Source organism: Lycorma delicatula, chromosome 1 (assembly GCF_047948215.1).
Source record: "Lycorma delicatula isolate Av1 chromosome 1, ASM4794821v1, whole genome shotgun sequence".
NCBI lineage: Eukaryota > Metazoa > Arthropoda > Insecta > Hemiptera > Fulgoridae > Lycorma > Lycorma delicatula.
The window spans coordinates 271828142-271845919 of record NC_134455.1 but is presented as its reverse complement, the minus strand read 5'-3'; the positions used below and the strand labels follow the sequence as shown (position 1 = coordinate 271845919).

The 17778-nt window shown below is 29.1% G+C and overlaps 1 protein-coding gene across 3 annotated transcripts in view; it reads right to left on the bottom strand.

Moving 5' to 3' along the window:
* Positions 1 to 757: 757 nt before the first annotated feature.
* Positions 758 to 17778, bottom strand: part of Psi (P-element somatic inhibitor) — a 58203-nt gene continuing 41182 nt past the window's right edge. For all 3 annotated transcript variants that reach the window (XM_075377679.1, XM_075377684.1, XM_075377694.1), the window contains 7 exons: positions 16474 to 16521; positions 16097 to 16295; positions 12798 to 13124; positions 8838 to 8980; positions 6553 to 6756; positions 3430 to 3709; positions 758 to 2326 (listed from right to left, as the gene is read on the bottom strand). In XM_075377679.1, coding sequence (XP_075233794.1) covers positions 3437 to 3709; positions 6553 to 6756; positions 8838 to 8980; positions 12798 to 13124; positions 16097 to 16295; positions 16474 to 16521 — 1194 coding nt within the window. In that variant the 3' untranslated portion in view covers positions 758 to 2326; positions 3430 to 3436. The remainder of the gene's footprint in view (positions 2327 to 3429; positions 3710 to 6552; positions 6757 to 8837; positions 8981 to 12797; positions 13125 to 16096; positions 16296 to 16473; positions 16522 to 17778) is intronic.

The following is a 17778-nucleotide window of genomic DNA, read 5'->3' as shown; positions in this document are numbered from 1 at the left end:
GAAATTCAGCTGTTATTTTAGCCTTTTTACAACAGGGAAAGGTAAATTAATTGTTTGCTTTAAGATGACTAAATTCTTTCTTTCAATCTATAAGAATAGCTGCCAATTAATGGGGACAATCATCTATCAAACTAGTTAAGACTATATTCATGATCGTATATTATGCCAAACACCTAATTACTATTTTTATATGTTTTTCTCTCTATTAATACAAAATTGCAAGAAAAAAAAAATGTATATAATTATTTCAAATATACTGTTAACTTTCAAACCACTTAATTTCTCAAAATTTGGTTATATTAAAAGCTTCATAAACTGTCTATTAAAGCTAGTTTTTTATGTTCATCAACACATGACCAATATTCGTAAAACATATAATTAAAAAAGTAATTGTGTGGAGAAAAATTACATAAACAATAATGAAACATGTTCATATACACACTAATAACTAGTAAATCCAGCAGCCTAATGGAATGTATGAATATAACCACACTCTTGCACTAGCTACATAAACACGCACAACATACACTCACCATATATACACAAATGCAAGTGCTTGAGTATGCTTGCACACATCAAAATAAAACCAATAACTGTGTAAAAATTCATTTTACTCATGTACAGACTGTGCTAAAATATTTAAACAAATTTAAATCTGCACACACCAACAATGAATCCTGAAAGTAAAACAGAGGGTAACAGGAATTCTGGGAATTTATAACAGATGATATAAACAAACACAAGAGAACAATTTTAATACATTTCTATACTATTGTTTTTTTTTTTTTAATTAAGAAATTTTTTCATTTAATTCATTAAAGTACATTATAATAATTAATACTACAATACAAACTAAGATAATTATCATATGTTAAAATGTAATATAAACTGTTAACATCTAAAATACAACTTAACTTATAAACCTCTGAAACTAATATAAATTTTGTAGTCCAAGTAAGGAAAAAATAAAATAAAAAGGCCTTAAAATAAAAATTGTTAAATAAAATGAATTAATGACAATATCTATTAGTTTCAAAGGCAATTTAAAATAATAAAATTTTCCCCTGAATACAAACTGGAAAACAGTACAGAAGAAAATCATTTAGTTATTACCTCACTGTATGAAAACTTAGTTGCGACGAATGCCAAATACTGTATCACACACCACATATTTACCACCATCAATAGTCTTATATTTTCCTTAAATTATCGCAATTATGAAGTGTGTACATAAAATAGGTGTGTTTAATTTCATCTTTCAACTGCACTCACCTTTGCTTTAAACGAGGAGGAGAGAACATAATTATTCAAAAATCACAGGCACATTCATAATTTATAACCATAGTGTATAACAATACTAGTAGTTCTAGTAATAGTAGTAGTAGTAGCAGCAATAATAATAATAATAATAATAATAACACAAACAAAAAATTATAATATAATGTGACATAATATAAAAACAAAATGTATAACAATATTATCAGATTATCAATAAAAAAGAAATCGACAATAATATTAAACAGAATTATTACTACTGCATAGATTACACAAAACTGAAATTTTTTAATTACACAAATATTGTACTAATAGATAGGATGAAAAATGAAGTAACAATCGTAACAGCCACTCACACATGGTCAAAGAGTAATAATGAATTAATTATAAGTGAAAAATTAATCATCATAACATAATACTATTTATATATACAAAGAAGAATATAAGGAAAAAATCAGAATGCATAAATATACTTTTAAAATAATAATAACAATAGTAATTAAATGAAAAAAAAAATATACAATATAACATTAGTCATCATAATACAAAATCAATATAAATTAAATTTTACTGGTGTAGTTTGTGACAAAAAGGAAAATATGCACAATTCACATGATAATATGATGAAAGGTATGTGCAGGACTACAAGAAGGAATAATAAAACAAGGGAAGAAGCAATGATCAGAGGTTATTATAACAAGCAAAGGTAATTATGCCGATACATACATATGTATGTAAATTGCCCATTAATGTTTCAATCATCTATAAATAAAAAGGCATTTTATCACCGCAATAAAAAGTTACCAATGTTACCTACAAAATATTACCATCTGGTAACATGGGTTGAAACTGAATTCATGAAACAATCATAGGCAAAGTTATAAATGGAAGCCAAAACATAAACAAAAAAAATAAATAAATAAAAAAGACATCATGTTCTAACATCAAGAACCTATCTGCACTGCAAATAATCAATCCATCGTGCAGAACTCACAGCGAACAGTAGTGAAGATAAACAGCAAAAGAATGTTGAACACAACAGCTTCTCCATCTGAAAGTACACACAAAACACAAACACGAAAATTTGGTAAAACAGGTAATTTATTATAATATTAGCCTTTCAGATTAATTTATCGAATATAAGCTAAATAAAATATTTATTGTTTTACATTTTATATATATGTATATATAGACAGTGGCTGCGAATACTTCAAGTAATGTAAATTTATTTCATGTAATCAACAGCTTTATCAGACATGATCAATTCTCATTAGAAGAAAGATCATTTTTCAATACAGGTTGTAACAAACAGAACAGACGAGAGCTTTACTTGATGTCCTTGTTCACTGCTGTAATACACACTGGTACGATGGGTGACATAGTATTCCTTGAACATACCCTTTATTCTGAAATTAAACACCTTTTTACAAGTATATTACAAATATAAAAGTAAAAAACAAAATCCATAACATGAATTTATTGAAAAATTTATTTTAATTAGTATAGCCCCATAAAACAAAGCTCCCTAAAATGTCAATACAAAAAAAAATTGATTGTATTTTATGAAGATAAGAGAATGATTCCTTGTCATCAGCAGACACTGTCATATATATTGATTTACACTTAAAATTAAAAGAAAAAAGAGAAAAACAAATACAGCAGAAAGAATTCTAAATTTACATCTCACACTCTTGTAAGACATAAAGACATATTAAAAAAACTATAAATATAAATGTTGTATAAAAATAATGGATGAAAGTTACTGATGTTACCAACAGCAAAATAATCTTTGACCATATTTCAACACCAATCATATTAATTAATGAATCCTGCAATATAAATATAATTTACCAAAATTATACTTTATACAAAAGATTTGCTATTTCATTCAGTCATTCAAATAATTATTGATCTGATAAAAATGCAATTTTAAGGCATATCTCAGAAAATTTAAAACTGTATATCCAGTGTTGTCTTAAATAAACATAAATTTTATTTTATTTAATTGAGATGAAACAACACTACTATTCCTACAGCTTAACATCAGAAATGCATAACATGGAAAAATTGTCATGTAGTATGCAGCAAATGAATGTGTACACATCAACACACAGAGTAATTAAATGATAATCACTATAAGGAGGATGAACTTACATATTTTTTACTGGCTGTCTGACTGTGCAGCATTAGGATGATAAGCTGGGTAATTGGGATAACCGGCAGGTGCAGGATACTGAGGCTGCCCAGGTTGTGCAGGAGGTTGAGGTGTTGCACCATAAAAACCAGCAGCTTGATATCCATACTGTGGTTGTGTGTAAGGATTTGGTCCGGCTGCTGGCTGAGGCCCTCCTGGACCAGGATTTGGTCCTCCTGCAGCCGCTCCAGAAGCTGGTCCACCCGCACCAGCTGCACCTGCTGCTGCAGCTGCTGCCTGCTGTAAATCACAAAATAATTCAATGCTAAATTCAAACCTACTTATGAACAGATGAAAGATGTCTTTTACTTTATTCTTATTCAATGCTTAAGCAAGAGAATTGGGAATAAAATTTACATAGGATGCGTTGAAAATATCACTCCTGATTAATATGATTTTAATTGTTTTTAAAGAAACAAAGATTACAAAATAATAAAATGCAGTTACATTCGAAAGAAAATTTATTCATTAAAGACGTATAAATTTTGTATTGAATGTTATCAATTTGTTATGACTTGGAGGTTTATTAATTATTATGCAACTTCAGTATTTAATCATTTTGAATGATATTTTTCTTAAGTTTTTGTTAAAATGTTGAGAACCTGAAACCAAAATGAGCATAACAAAATTTACTATGTAAAAGGTAGTTAGTTCATTTTTCTACAAAGAAAAAATCAGAAAACTATTAGCTAAAGGGTTATAAAGGAGCTGAAAAAGATAAAGTAGGTGAAAAATCAACTGCAGGAAAATTTTAAAGTGAATTATTGTATTACATTATCAAATATATTTATTTTTATAGGGGGATGGGCAACCGAATGAGCCATTATTTTCAAAAATGTGGTAGGATAAATGCATAAAATTTTCACTGTATTTAAAATTTGGCTCGTTGAGTTTTTTTTTAAGCATTTCTTAAGTGTTTTAAATTGATTTGCTAAATTCTAAAATTACTAATTTTCATTTTTTTTTGAAGGCAATATAATTTCAATACATTGATGAAATTTTACCTTGTATAAATATAACACTGTCAAATTTCTTACAAATTCAGTGTAATAAATTTTTTAAATGGAGTGAATAGATTTTTTTTTCATAATTGGCTTGGCGGGGATAGGCTCAATATTTCAAAATTCTTTTTATGTATTAAAGTAAATAAAGTCATCACTAATAAAAACGTTACTCCCTAAAAGGAATCTGACAACATTAAATACATTGTAAACCACATTAATACTGAAAAACGACCAAATTTGTAATGCACCCAACACAGTAAGTTCATTCTCAGTAATTTTTATCTTCAAAATAAGTGATCAGGAAATTTAGTTAAATTCAAAACTAATTATACACATATTTCAAAAGCATATAATATTGGAATATTATCATTCAAATTTCAAGCTTTTACTATTCCAAAAGTTATAGAAAGTAAGATATAAATGCTATGCGTTTCTTTGTAAATTTATAATTTAAAAAATGGCCAAGAGGTAAATTATCAAATACATATTTATGTATTTATGATAAACTTTAAGTTTTTATATTATTTAGATTAATATTCTGTACACAATATTATTTTGAGTGTTTATTAAAATAAAAATATACTAATTTTCATTTTTAAATCCAATTGCCTAATTCATAACATTATATGTATTTTTAACACATAATAATTATAGAAACAACCTATTAATTAAAAAGTTTGTTGTTATTGGAAATGAGTTATCAGGAGCTACCTATTCAGATCATAATTACAGCATTAATATATCTTTTTACTGTTCAGCTGTATAGCAGATGGTAGGTATAAGTGTTTTTTTCTTAAAATAAAATTATGATTTGTGTAATTTGAATGCCTGTTTCAAATTGGTATTCTTACTGAACTTGCTAATATTATTATTTCAATTACTTTTACTACTATTTTATTATTTGCATAATTTAAAGTTAGAAATCAAAGAAAAAATAAATCTGATACGTTTATTTGCATGTTAGTGATGACTATATTTGATGATTGGGGCAAAATTTCATAAATAAAGTGTCATTTAAAAAGATACAAATTTGTTAACTTGAGTGCAAAGGTATTTCAAAAAATATAACTCACAATGTAAAAACCAAATATACAGAGGAAAATAATACAGATATTCAACTATATGTTATCTGAAAATCTTCTGAACATAAAAATCATTGCAATAAAATTAAATACACTTACAACATTAATTTACAAAAAAAGTTACACTATGCAATAGCAGTTACTTTTATTGTTAAGAATGCATTTTTATTTTTAACCATCAGCCTTACAAAACTTGATTTACTTTCCAAAAATATTTACTAGCCATTTTTTCCATAGTTTTACACTACTTACACAATCATGTTTTGTATATTATTCCTTAAGTTCAGGCTATTTTTGGAGCTAAGTGAGAGATATTAGTATTTAGGATGGACATTTAAAATTAAAAATTGTATGTAGTGTAATATATCAGAAGCACATTCTTCAAGCACACAATTTCTTTGGCTTCTGTTGGGAATTCAATGTTGGAACAGTGTATCACTGGATCTTTTATAACTTACTTATAGACTAACAAGAACACCATATTAATAATAAAATCAGTCTTTGAACAGCTCATCCTTTTTTTGTACAAGACTTAATTCACAATTTTAGTATCACTTTGTTCTCACAGCAGCACCACCATTACAAAAATTGCGCTGGCACAATTTCCAAGTAATATTTTTATTTTTGTCTTTATATGTTGCTTAAAAATTTATTTTACAAAATGTGACATGTTTTTATTTTTAAGTGTCAGGCTTATCATGGTTATTTGTTTTTTCTCCTTCTCCCCTGTTAAAAAATTTAAATAGTTTCACACTAAAAAAATATTGACAAAAAACAAATTTTCAAATTTACTTAATTTTATACTGATATTTAATATACTTTTTGTTTTCAATAGATTTCAAAATATTAATGATTACATTGAGCTCCTATTTATCCACAACTTATAAAACTAAATTAGAATAAAGTACACTAAGAAATAAAAAATAACTTTTTTCTATTTGCGAGAGTAATAAATTAAAAGTAACAAATAACAAAACAAAATGTGTTACATTTATACCTTAGATTTCATCTGGGCCTCAATGACTTCAGCCTCCTTTATCTTGCCAATGGATCTATAATATTCAGCCCATTGTGCACTATAATCAGGTTGTCCATTTTGTGCAGCTGCCACACCAGGCTGTCCTTGAGCTGCTGCTGCTGGTACGCCAGGCTGAGCACCTTGAGCAGCAGGTTGTACAGCACCAGGAGTAGCAACCATTCCCTGTACATAATCACAATGTTATGTTAACTTCAAATCACCAGATTTAAAAAAAATCATTAAGGAAATTAATTACTTATCAATATGACTAAAAAATATGATACATACTAGTAAGGAAATAACAAAAATTATCATAGTATGTTTGGTGCAAATTGAGTCTTCTGTCACTTCAGCCCTGATAAAAGTTGCATCTTAATAAATCATTTGTAATTAACAATAAGGAATTTGTAAGGAAGTTTTTTTTATTCCTGCTTCATATTTTTGTTTCAGACATCAGAATATATCTGGAAAAAATAAATCACTGGAAGTTAAAAAAAATGAAGAAGGTGCAAGTGTTGCAAGATTACACCAAATGTGAATTTCTAACTCCCCAGACTACTATGCGACTGATTTTTGCGATTATTTATTGTATAGTAAAAACTATGCTGCTTAAGAAATAATTCTAGAAATCTGAGACATAACAATTATAGGTTTTATTAAACATTTCTCTTTTTTTTTAATGGCCATTAATCCACAATAACAATATTTCTCACACTTAACAGCATCATTTTTTGCATCTAAAGAATTTTTAACCTAATGATGCACAGCCACAACAGCTACAAGAAAAGTTTACACCCCCATAAAGAAAATAAAGACCATGATTTTGAGAAAAATAATTCGGAGCCCTTTAACAACAAAATACTCATTTAATTCCTTACAGGTAAGCGTTTATTAATGTGCAGCAACAACATGTGTCACCAAATTTATGGAAAAGGTCACACACTATATTCAAATTAATGGCTATGTATTAGGCATTAATCTATATGTTTATTTAATGTTGACAGATTAGTTAGTAAATGGCATTGGAGAGGCACTTCTTACAGAATAAGGTTCATATTTGCATGTGGGTAACAGTGGTGATCTTTATGCAGAGGAAAATACATACATACACAGAAAACTAAATATAACTGATGAAAGCTTCAAAAGTTTTTGCCACTTCAATGGTTTGATTATTTACTTACTGGACAAAGCACTGATACACTTACAGCTAATACTGGCTTGAAAATTCTTATGTAAAAAATTTGTTATTTTACCCATTCTAGAAACATATTCAGATAAATAAATGCCTAGAAAAATAATTTTATCATCTATAATATTTACTATCTTGTCTCTGATAAGATTATACATTCTATGAACAGATAATGTGATGCTCCTGTCTTTTGTTCTTAAGCAATTAAGAGCCCTGAAATTACAAGAAAAGATATTTTTTCTAACCAGTTTATACTTAAACCCGATCCTAGTCCCTAACAAAATAATAGTCTTTTTTTATTCAAAGTGCTAGAAGATGCTCCAAAATAAGTTTTTAAAACAAGCAGAATCTTATACACAGAAAAAATGAAGGATTAAGAGCGGCTTATATCGCACAGTTTTAATGTTCACAACATCCAATAATGTGTAAAACTAATATTAAATGTGTTAATAACTATTGCAAAAAAGTAGTATTGAAATATTAAATACATTGTAAGTTTAATACGAGTGTTATAACCTCCCCAAGGAACAGATATCTAGTAACTAAAGATATCAGTAAGTACATGACTTTTTTATATAGTCTAACAGGAAAATGAGTAACATAATGAAATGCTGTTTACCAAGTAGATGTGTACACAGCATAAGAAGGTAGTACTCACTTGCAGAAAGACCAAAGATTTCTTTCAGATTAGTATTCTCTTACAAGGAAAATAGTCCAAGTCAGAATAAAATAATGAGAAAAATTAATTAAAACTTACCAGATATTACCACACTAATATTAAAAATTATGTTCACCATCTATTGGGGATCTAAATGCAAAAAGTTTTAACGACGATCAAAATGCAAAAACTTTTAACGACATCTACTTTCTTATTCTCAACTAATACATTAATTAGTGTAATTCAGATTAATCATGTAAATTTGTTTAATAAGAAACTAGCATTAAATTCAGAACAGATATTATCTGTTGCAGCAAGTATAACAGAAAGCTCACTATTCAAAACTCAAAAATTTGTTTGATCATAAAAAAAAAATTTAACTCTTTACTCTATTGAAAGTAATTAAAAGAAATTTACCTTATTTGCTTTTGCCTGCTGTTCAATAAGATCAGCTTCTCTATGCATGCCAACAGATCTATAATATTCAGCCCACTGTGCACTGTAGTCAGGTTGACCTGTCTGGGGATTAACTTGAATCTGACTATTTTGAGCAGCGAACACTACGCAAAAAAAAATACAACTATAATTACAATAATGCTTAATAAAATCAGTAACTATTTATTTCAATTAGTGGCGTTACATCAATTCTATGTGTGAAAGCCAATTTATAGAGAGCAATTTTTTCCAATTTGCATCCATAATGCACAAATAACACCAGCATACTATCAATACTAAAAAAAATAAAATAAAAAATTAATCTACTGTTATTCAGCCTGATATTATTATTTTGTTAAAATTAGTTTCCAAAATAAAAATTTTTTAAATAATTTATAATAGCATTAGTGATTTTTACTAGTTTTGTTTTTTCATATATAAAATTTCAGTGACAGGAAAAAACATAATATTAGGACAAATTTATTTCAGCCTTCCTAATGAGTAACCATGCAGCTAAGCTGGAATTCTATAATTCTATTTAGTAACAGAGTACAGAACTTACAACTTAATGTTAAATATCTTGTAAAATTTGTGAATTTGAAATCTACGTCTCAAATGCATTCATGAATGGGTTGTTTAGATGTGTAGCATACAATGTCACAACTAAACTGCGTAGAACTTCAGATGAGATTCAATCTCTATGCCCGGTGCTGACAGTATCATCTTTGCTGAAATCATTCTCACCAGCATATATAAATTGTACCAACTTCATTTACATGAGGAAGCCGCTGAAGCGGTATGATTTTCTAACATTTTACAAATTCTTTTTAACAATCTTCATATCCTAAAACTAAATAAAACGTATCAATATTATTAATGTTTTCATCTCTTCATCTTCAGTTATTATTATAATTTTTTGTTTCCTCTTCAATAATCCATAAATTTTTCTACGCAAAGTAAATCCCATGTAACAAATTTAAGATTGGGTTTTATCCCATATCACTGCCTCTGATTTTTAGGAGAGGCTACATTATTTCCACGACCTTTGTCATCATTATGTTTTAGATATAAAGTTTGTTTACATCTGAATTAAGTTATTATTATTATTAAACTCTCCAAGTTCTTGAAAAAGTGTATTAAAATCAGCAATTGATTTATTCATTTAAAATCTTTACAAACAGCTTGTCTTAACAATTTAAAGCAATTACTACTTATTTCAAATACAATTTTTATAAAATCACTACTTGCAGTACCAACTGCTGTTATTCATGGGCATTTTAATTTACTTGCCTTAATAATCAAGAGCCCATCAACAAGATTCATTCTGCAATGCAGGATTAATTCCAAAATCAATAATCTAATCCTGCACTGCTGGCAGCCTATTTCACAAGTTTTATTTCATCATCTTTAAGTTCTTAACTGAAGTTTCTTTTAATATAATACAGTATAAAATTTCTTAATTTAATCAAACAAAAATAATTTTCTAATTCTGCTAATATTTTTCTTTGCATCATATTTAATCGAATTCCAACTTGTCCACTAAACAAAAATTTTATTCTGAATTTTAAATTATTCCAATATAAAAATTATAAGTATTGTAATTACAAGTAATAACAATAAACAAAATAAAAGATTGGCAAAAAAAAGCACTATAATTAAAAAATTAAAAGAATGAGGCAGAAATATGATATTAGACCATTACAGAAAAAAACATATATCACAGAAAAAATACATACATATAATCTAGTGGCAGTTAAGTTATAAGGAGTCAAATACAACGTTTTCTTACATTATAAAACTAAAAAATTTGAATTTTTAGTTTAAAATATATTACATTTAAGATGCACTCTACAAAAATGTATAATGTATTGCCTTAGAAATTTGAATCCATTATTAAAAAAAGTAGTGAAAAATACACAATTATAATACAATTTAGTATTTATATGAAATAAACTGGAGTGGGTTAAATACCATATAAATACAATTCAATTAAGTGGAGCAGCTTTTGAAGCCGACAAAAAGAACTTTCTCAGTACTTTATTAATGAAAATAATTTGGTTTATTGCACAAATATTGATGAGCTTATGTTGTACTTAGGACAAGTTCATAAACCTGAGGACTAGCATCTTTTCATAGATTCATCCAAGTATAATTTAAAAGTGGTTCTACTACACAACGGGTAACAAATATCCTTCTATACCAATCGCTTATGGTATTAATTTAAATTAGACATACAATGTGATGAAAGACGTTCTTGAAAAAATACATTATAAAAAACATAGTTGGAACATATATGGCAATTTGAAAGTATAAAGTGAAAAAAGTAGAGCAGAGCCATTCTAGCATGCTTTTTCCTTTTAAAGCCATGCATCTACTTTCCACAAGCACCTTGCTATAACTGCTTGGCTACAAAAATACTTTTCCTTTTTTGTGGAAGAAAAAATTTTTATGAATTTTCTCTCCAAAACAGTATTAACTAAACCAACAACAATAAATAAAAGTAACTTAATCCCATAAAACATATAAATATTTTTCAATTACATATGTTTAATTGTTCAATATGATTTTCTTTTTACAATTCTACAGTTTAATCAACATAAAATTATTCATTTAACAAAGAATACTATATTACTGTTGTGAATATCAGGCGGCCATTCAAAAAGTACTTCAAAACTGTCTACCAGATTTAGTTGAGGTCTCATTTTATAGAAAAATTTACAAAGTTTGTTCCCAACACTCACTTTGGTTCAATGTGGCTTCCATTTCATAATGCGACATACATCCCACCGGAAGTCAATTTCATTCCAGATTGTAGCCAGCAAATTGGGTGTGACCTCTGCAGTTGCAGAGTTAATTTGAGTCTTAGCTCTAATTTGTCTTAGCTCAGCAAGATCAGCAACCAAAGGTTGCTGATCCAATTTTTAATGAAACCCCACAAGAAAAAATAGCGGGGTCAAATATAGGGAGTGAGCTGACCACAACCATTCCAGTGACCTGGGAATCAAGTATCAAAAAAATCTCACACTTTTAGGCATAAGTAAAGTGGTAGCCAGTCTTGCTGATAGTAAAGGGGTCTATGTTAGCCATCATCATGTAACTGAATAATTAGAAAATTTTGAAGTATGTCCAGATAAACTATATCATTTACGATTGCCTCGTGGAAGAATGGGTACAATCTTTTTTTGCTGACACAAAAAACATTGACCTTGAGCTATCATGAATGTGCTGCAATGTTTCAAAAGGGTTTTCACTATCCCTTAATTAATAGTTATGGGTATTCATCTTGGGCCACTGATGTAAAATGTTCACTCATCACTAAAAAATTACATTGTCTAAATATGTATTCATCTGCAATCCTATCAGTCATTTCCATACTAAACTGCATCTGAGCAATTTTATTGTTATCTGTAATGTGTTGAACCACGGTTAGTTTGTACGGCTTCCAGTGCAATCATTTATGTAATACACCCGTCATTTGTGGAATTCCAGTCCCATGTAGAGTTGATTTCTTTGGACTACATGCAAAGCTTTCTCAGAGTTGTTTCATAGCAACTTCAGGGACGCGTGGGCATCCTGGTGAGTTTGCATCTTTAACAGAACTACCTATCTCAACAAAGGCTTGGTGCCAAAGTAAATGTATGCCTACTAGGAGGCTATCTAGTATATTCTCTATGAAAATTACATTGAACTGCAGTTGCTTACTGTAAATCATGAAACCATAACATACAGTGAGCACCTTCTGCACCAGTAAATGTATTCATTTTTAACAACACAGGTGGCCAAATTCAATTCTAATCAACTATGTAAATCTAAACTCAATATGTTTTGCTACAAAATGAGATCTCAATTGAGTCTAAGTTATCTAAATAAATTTTAATATTCTTTTAAATCTGTGGTCTTTTTGAATCAGCCAGTACTAGTACTAAATTGTTTTTTACAAACTTTGATCAGGATGGGGTCCCTGAGGATTAGCCCAAGGCTGCTGGAAGCCAGCTGGTCCTGCACCCCAGTTCTGTGGTGCAAAATGCTGTTGAGGTCCTGGTCCACCTGGACCACCAGGAACACCACCCATTGGAAACTGTGTCGGTGGTCCACCATTTGTTCCTGCTGCCATACCTAACTTCTCTGCTATAAGTCTCTTGGCTTGCTCAATCTGATCAGGATTTCCACGTATAACAAATATCTTTTCATTTGGATTTGACTGTGGCCTTCGATCCAATTCACAATGTGCACCAGTTTGCTGATTTATCTGTTTAATAGTCTCTCCACCTAAACAATGAAACAACACAGAACCAAACATAAAACTGTACATACATTAGTAAAATAATAAACATGTGTAAAGATAAAAAAAATGAAGTAAATTTTTTAAGCACACTGGCACACTTTGTGTATCAAAAAAATAATATTTATAAATTATTCTGATCCTACTATCCAGCTGGTTTAAAAAAAATATGGGATTGCAATTCAGTAAAAACAAGTAAGAAAAAAGAATAAGAAGCTTATTTATAATCATTTACTTCAATTAAATCATATGAACATAACTTCATTCTAAAAAAAAATGTATGAATATTTTTTATGATTGTCAATCATGAAGATTTGTTAATATGAAATGGAACATTAAATTCTTCACTGCAAAGAGTAAAATTATTTTTTTAATAAATATAACTTTTTAATATTAATTAACACATTTTAATCTACGAAAATCATAAAATTAATCATTTTTAATTTCACTTTTCAACTTAAAAAGAGGCCCATCACTCATTAAATGCATATTTTTGTTAAAATAATATGCATGCTGGTGAGAGATGGGTAAAATAATGTGGAAGATGTTGGTACAAGTGGAGCTGGAATGGGGAAGACGGCTGTTTATTGCTTGCAGATTTGAATACTGCTAGTCTTTGTCTAGCATTGGCTATTGAAAAAGGTTGTGTAATCGTGTGTTGTATGTTAAAATGTAGACAACTAATGAAAAATGTGTATTTTTGATGAAATTCTCATGTTGTATGCCTGTGAAAGTTCTGGGAGAAGTGCTGGACACAGGTAATTTTGTAAGCAGCAGTTTCAAAATGTTCTCATAAATCTTGACAGAGACTAAGCCAGGAAAAGAGCATTTCACTATGCTTACACTGCAGTGAAGAGAAGAATGCTGAAATGTTACCCACACCGAATGCAAGTTTTCTATGTGTTAACCAATGCTGATTATGCTAAAAATTCACTGTCAGCGGTTCAAGAATTTTATTAGAGGCAACACTGGCATTTTAGATAGTATTTTTCACAAATGAAGTATGGTTTCATTTTAGTGGGCATGTTAATAGTCAAGAGTTACTGGACCTGGGGTACTGAAAACCCTCACATTTTCTTTGAATCTCACCCACACCCACAAAAAACAGGAGTACGGTGTACAGTTTCAAGGTGATGAATAGGACCCTTGTTTTTTTTTTTGTTGAAAAAACTGAATTCTGTTGTCTACCAAGAAATTCAGTTCATAGCCTTATTTAAAGAGCATGAGCATGACTGCTGGTTACAACAGGACAACACCACTTGCCAGACAGCTTGTACAATTATAGAGATGTTATAGGATTTTTTCAGTGGAAGAATCATTTCTAAAGGACTATGGCCACAAAGATCCCCTTATCTGACCAGTCCAGGCTTCTTTTTGTGGAGTTACTAATAAGAGGAATTCACACAACCTGCATGAATTAAAACAAACATTACCAATGCAACACAGGAAATAAACAGTGTACAGCTAATAAGAGTAGCCAAGAACACGGTCAAATGTATTTACAAGTGCATAAAAGTGAGCGGACATAATTTTTAACACCTTCTGTAAATAATTATATAAGTGTTCCAATAAACTATTATTTATAAACTAAACTAAGTGATGGGGCTTCCTTCAAGTTGAAATGTTAAATGACTGTAGTCCTCCTCAACTGAATGCATTTGAAAAAGCACATAAATTTATTTCTAAAATATTGGTAGTATCTCATTCTTCAATGTTTACTACCTAAGTTTTAAATGAAAAATTTAGATTTTGTGAAAAAATGAAGAATTTTGGAACTTTATTTACTTGCAAAAATTATATCTGAATTAGATATGAATCACTTATCAAAAACAATTGAGAGAGCAATTACAATTATAGGCAAAAACTAAATATCAATTTGACATTTGCCAAATGATAAAGGGTGCACATATCAAAGTTTATTGGTTATGTAACAAACTTTAGATGAGAATTTGACATTAAAAATGGAACAATATGACTGTCAGTACTGTAGTTTTTATTTAAATCATGCCTTAAACTTAACCATTCTTTTATGATGAACTCATATTATAAAGATTTTATGAAGTCAAGCTATAATAGTTATAATTCTGTAAGGGGTAATCAATATTAAGCTAATCAAAATCCCCGATAATGGATTTTAAATCCCCACCATCTTCATGAAAAAACGCTGTACTGGAATAAAATACACTAAAGCAGAAACAGTAAAAGCAATTCTGTCATGAAAAAACATCCACTTAATAAAAGAATGAGTGAAGTTTGGACTTACATGTTTTAATGAATTTAAATTATTCAATTTATTAATTACAATTATTAGTAGAAAGAAAATGAAAATGTTAATTTATGAAGGAATTAAGTCCAAATTTTATTTTGAAAATTGAAGGAAAATGACATAAAATTATGAACCGCTCAAAAACAAATTTAAATGGATAGAAAAAGACTCTTTTAGTCAATAATTAAAAATTGGTTTCTCGTATGATTTTCAACCTGCTGATCCATGGAATCTTTAAAAACTTAGATATTATATTTCAGGAAAATGTAAATATGAAGCAAAACCTAAATTTAAAAGGTTATTCAAAAAATTTCTAATTGCAACCTATTCTACTATCAAAATTTCCTTAGATTCAAATATTTGGGATGGTACTAATTTGCTACCATGATCATGTTGGGAACGAGTAGGCTTTAATAATTCTCAAGGGTAAATACTGCTACTGATGCTGCTTTTCAGAAAAAGAACCTTGCATAAATTCTGAGGGCACTGTTCTGTAGAACTTGAACTTTGCCAGTCTGGCAATGTTCAAAGCCAAAAACAGGAGGTTTGGGTATGTAAAATGTATGCAACAAGAACAGGTGGTGATAAATGTTGTCTCATTTTTAACATCTTCCGATTACTGTAATACTTGAGTACACGAACAAGACTCTCTTTCTGTTATTCCCAATATTATTAAATATATTTTGTACAAACCTCTTCCTATTATAACACCACACTTAGCAGCTGGTACTGTAAATGTAGCTTCTGCTTTGTCTCCTCTATCACCTCTTGGTCCATTATTCTCCCAATTTCGATTTCTATCAAAGTCTCTGCCTCCTCCATTGCCACCCATTCTGTCAAAACCTCCTCCTGGACGGCCACCTCTTCCACGACCAGATTCATTATCCCTTCTCTGGAAAATGTAACACTCAGAAATTAACAAAATTACAAATAAAAATACTAGTTATACTGGAAAAAACCCAGCCTTAAAAAACACACAATTAATTTATATAACTTCTCCACGCATGGAAAATAAAACACAGTAATATTAATTTTAGCTAGTAACAAAAGTAAACTTAAAAGAGACTCACCTGCATTTCTTTCTCTGCAATAAGCTCGTACACCAATGCTTTTGCATGCTAAATAAAAAAATTAAAAACAAATATCAGAAAAACCTTTAACATAAATTAAGCAATATTATTAATAAATGGCTAATAGTACATTTTACATCTACCTGTTTAAAAATGTAACAATACTTGGAGTGATTTTGTAACTTAATAAAACCACACAAAAATTCAAAACTTTTACAGCTATGATTAACTATTTTTGTTTTTAATTGTTAATGGTTGCAATTACATCATATTTTCAAGGGACTGGCAGGAATTAAACATTTCTAAGAGACTTTATCAGTTAGTTGCTGCTGGGTTTAGTTCAATGTAACCCCTATGTTTAATTAAATGTAAATACTGCTGTTACAGTACGAACTCTTATGAGAAAGAAGTTATAAAAATAATAAATTTCTAGGTATAGTAATAAACTAATGTAAATCTAACAGTAAACATACCTTAATACTGAATTAAGGCTTGCTTACTTTAAGTAAAAGTGAGACAGTACTAAGTTATTTGTATTACAGATACCCTCTATTCTTAAGTTTCACTCTCTAAAGCAGTTTGAATTGGTTAGCACAATGTTGTATATCAATAGCAGAGGTCCCAATGTTCAAATCAAAATTTCTAGGAGCCATGGCATGCTATATCCTACCATGATTGGCATTTTTATTATACAACAAACCGATAATACTGATGAAAAGGTTACAAACACACATTTCATTGGCAAATGAGGTTATAGCAAAATTTCTGACAAAATAATAAATAAAAATTAATTTAACTGATAGATTTAATAAAATTATACCCTGCAGGAAAATGAAAAACTATGTTATAGAAAGCTTATTTTAACTCCGATTTATAAAATGTCATTCAATTTGTTCAAATTAAAAATCAATAATTTTATAAAAAATTAAATCGGTGAATAATAAGATTGTTGAGTTGTTTTATCCACAGAATGATTTAGAAGTAAAGGGAAATAATTTGGAACTGATTCTACAGCTTGAAATATGGAAAAAAGTTCTTACAAATGTGTCAGAATTACTTTGTTATAAATACAGCTAGCGAAAAAGTTCACCCAGATTTCAGTTCCAGCAGTAAAATGTGGTCATAATAAAATTTTTCAGTCGTTAACGGGTAAATTTGATTATTTCTTATGTTTTATGACCAGAAAAATTGAATAAAACAAATTTCATAGCTGTATCTTTTCCATAATGAAGAATGTTTTCCCATTCATGATCATTTACCAGCTGACGTTCAGATGAAACACGAGTGGCTGCTGGGAAGTGTACC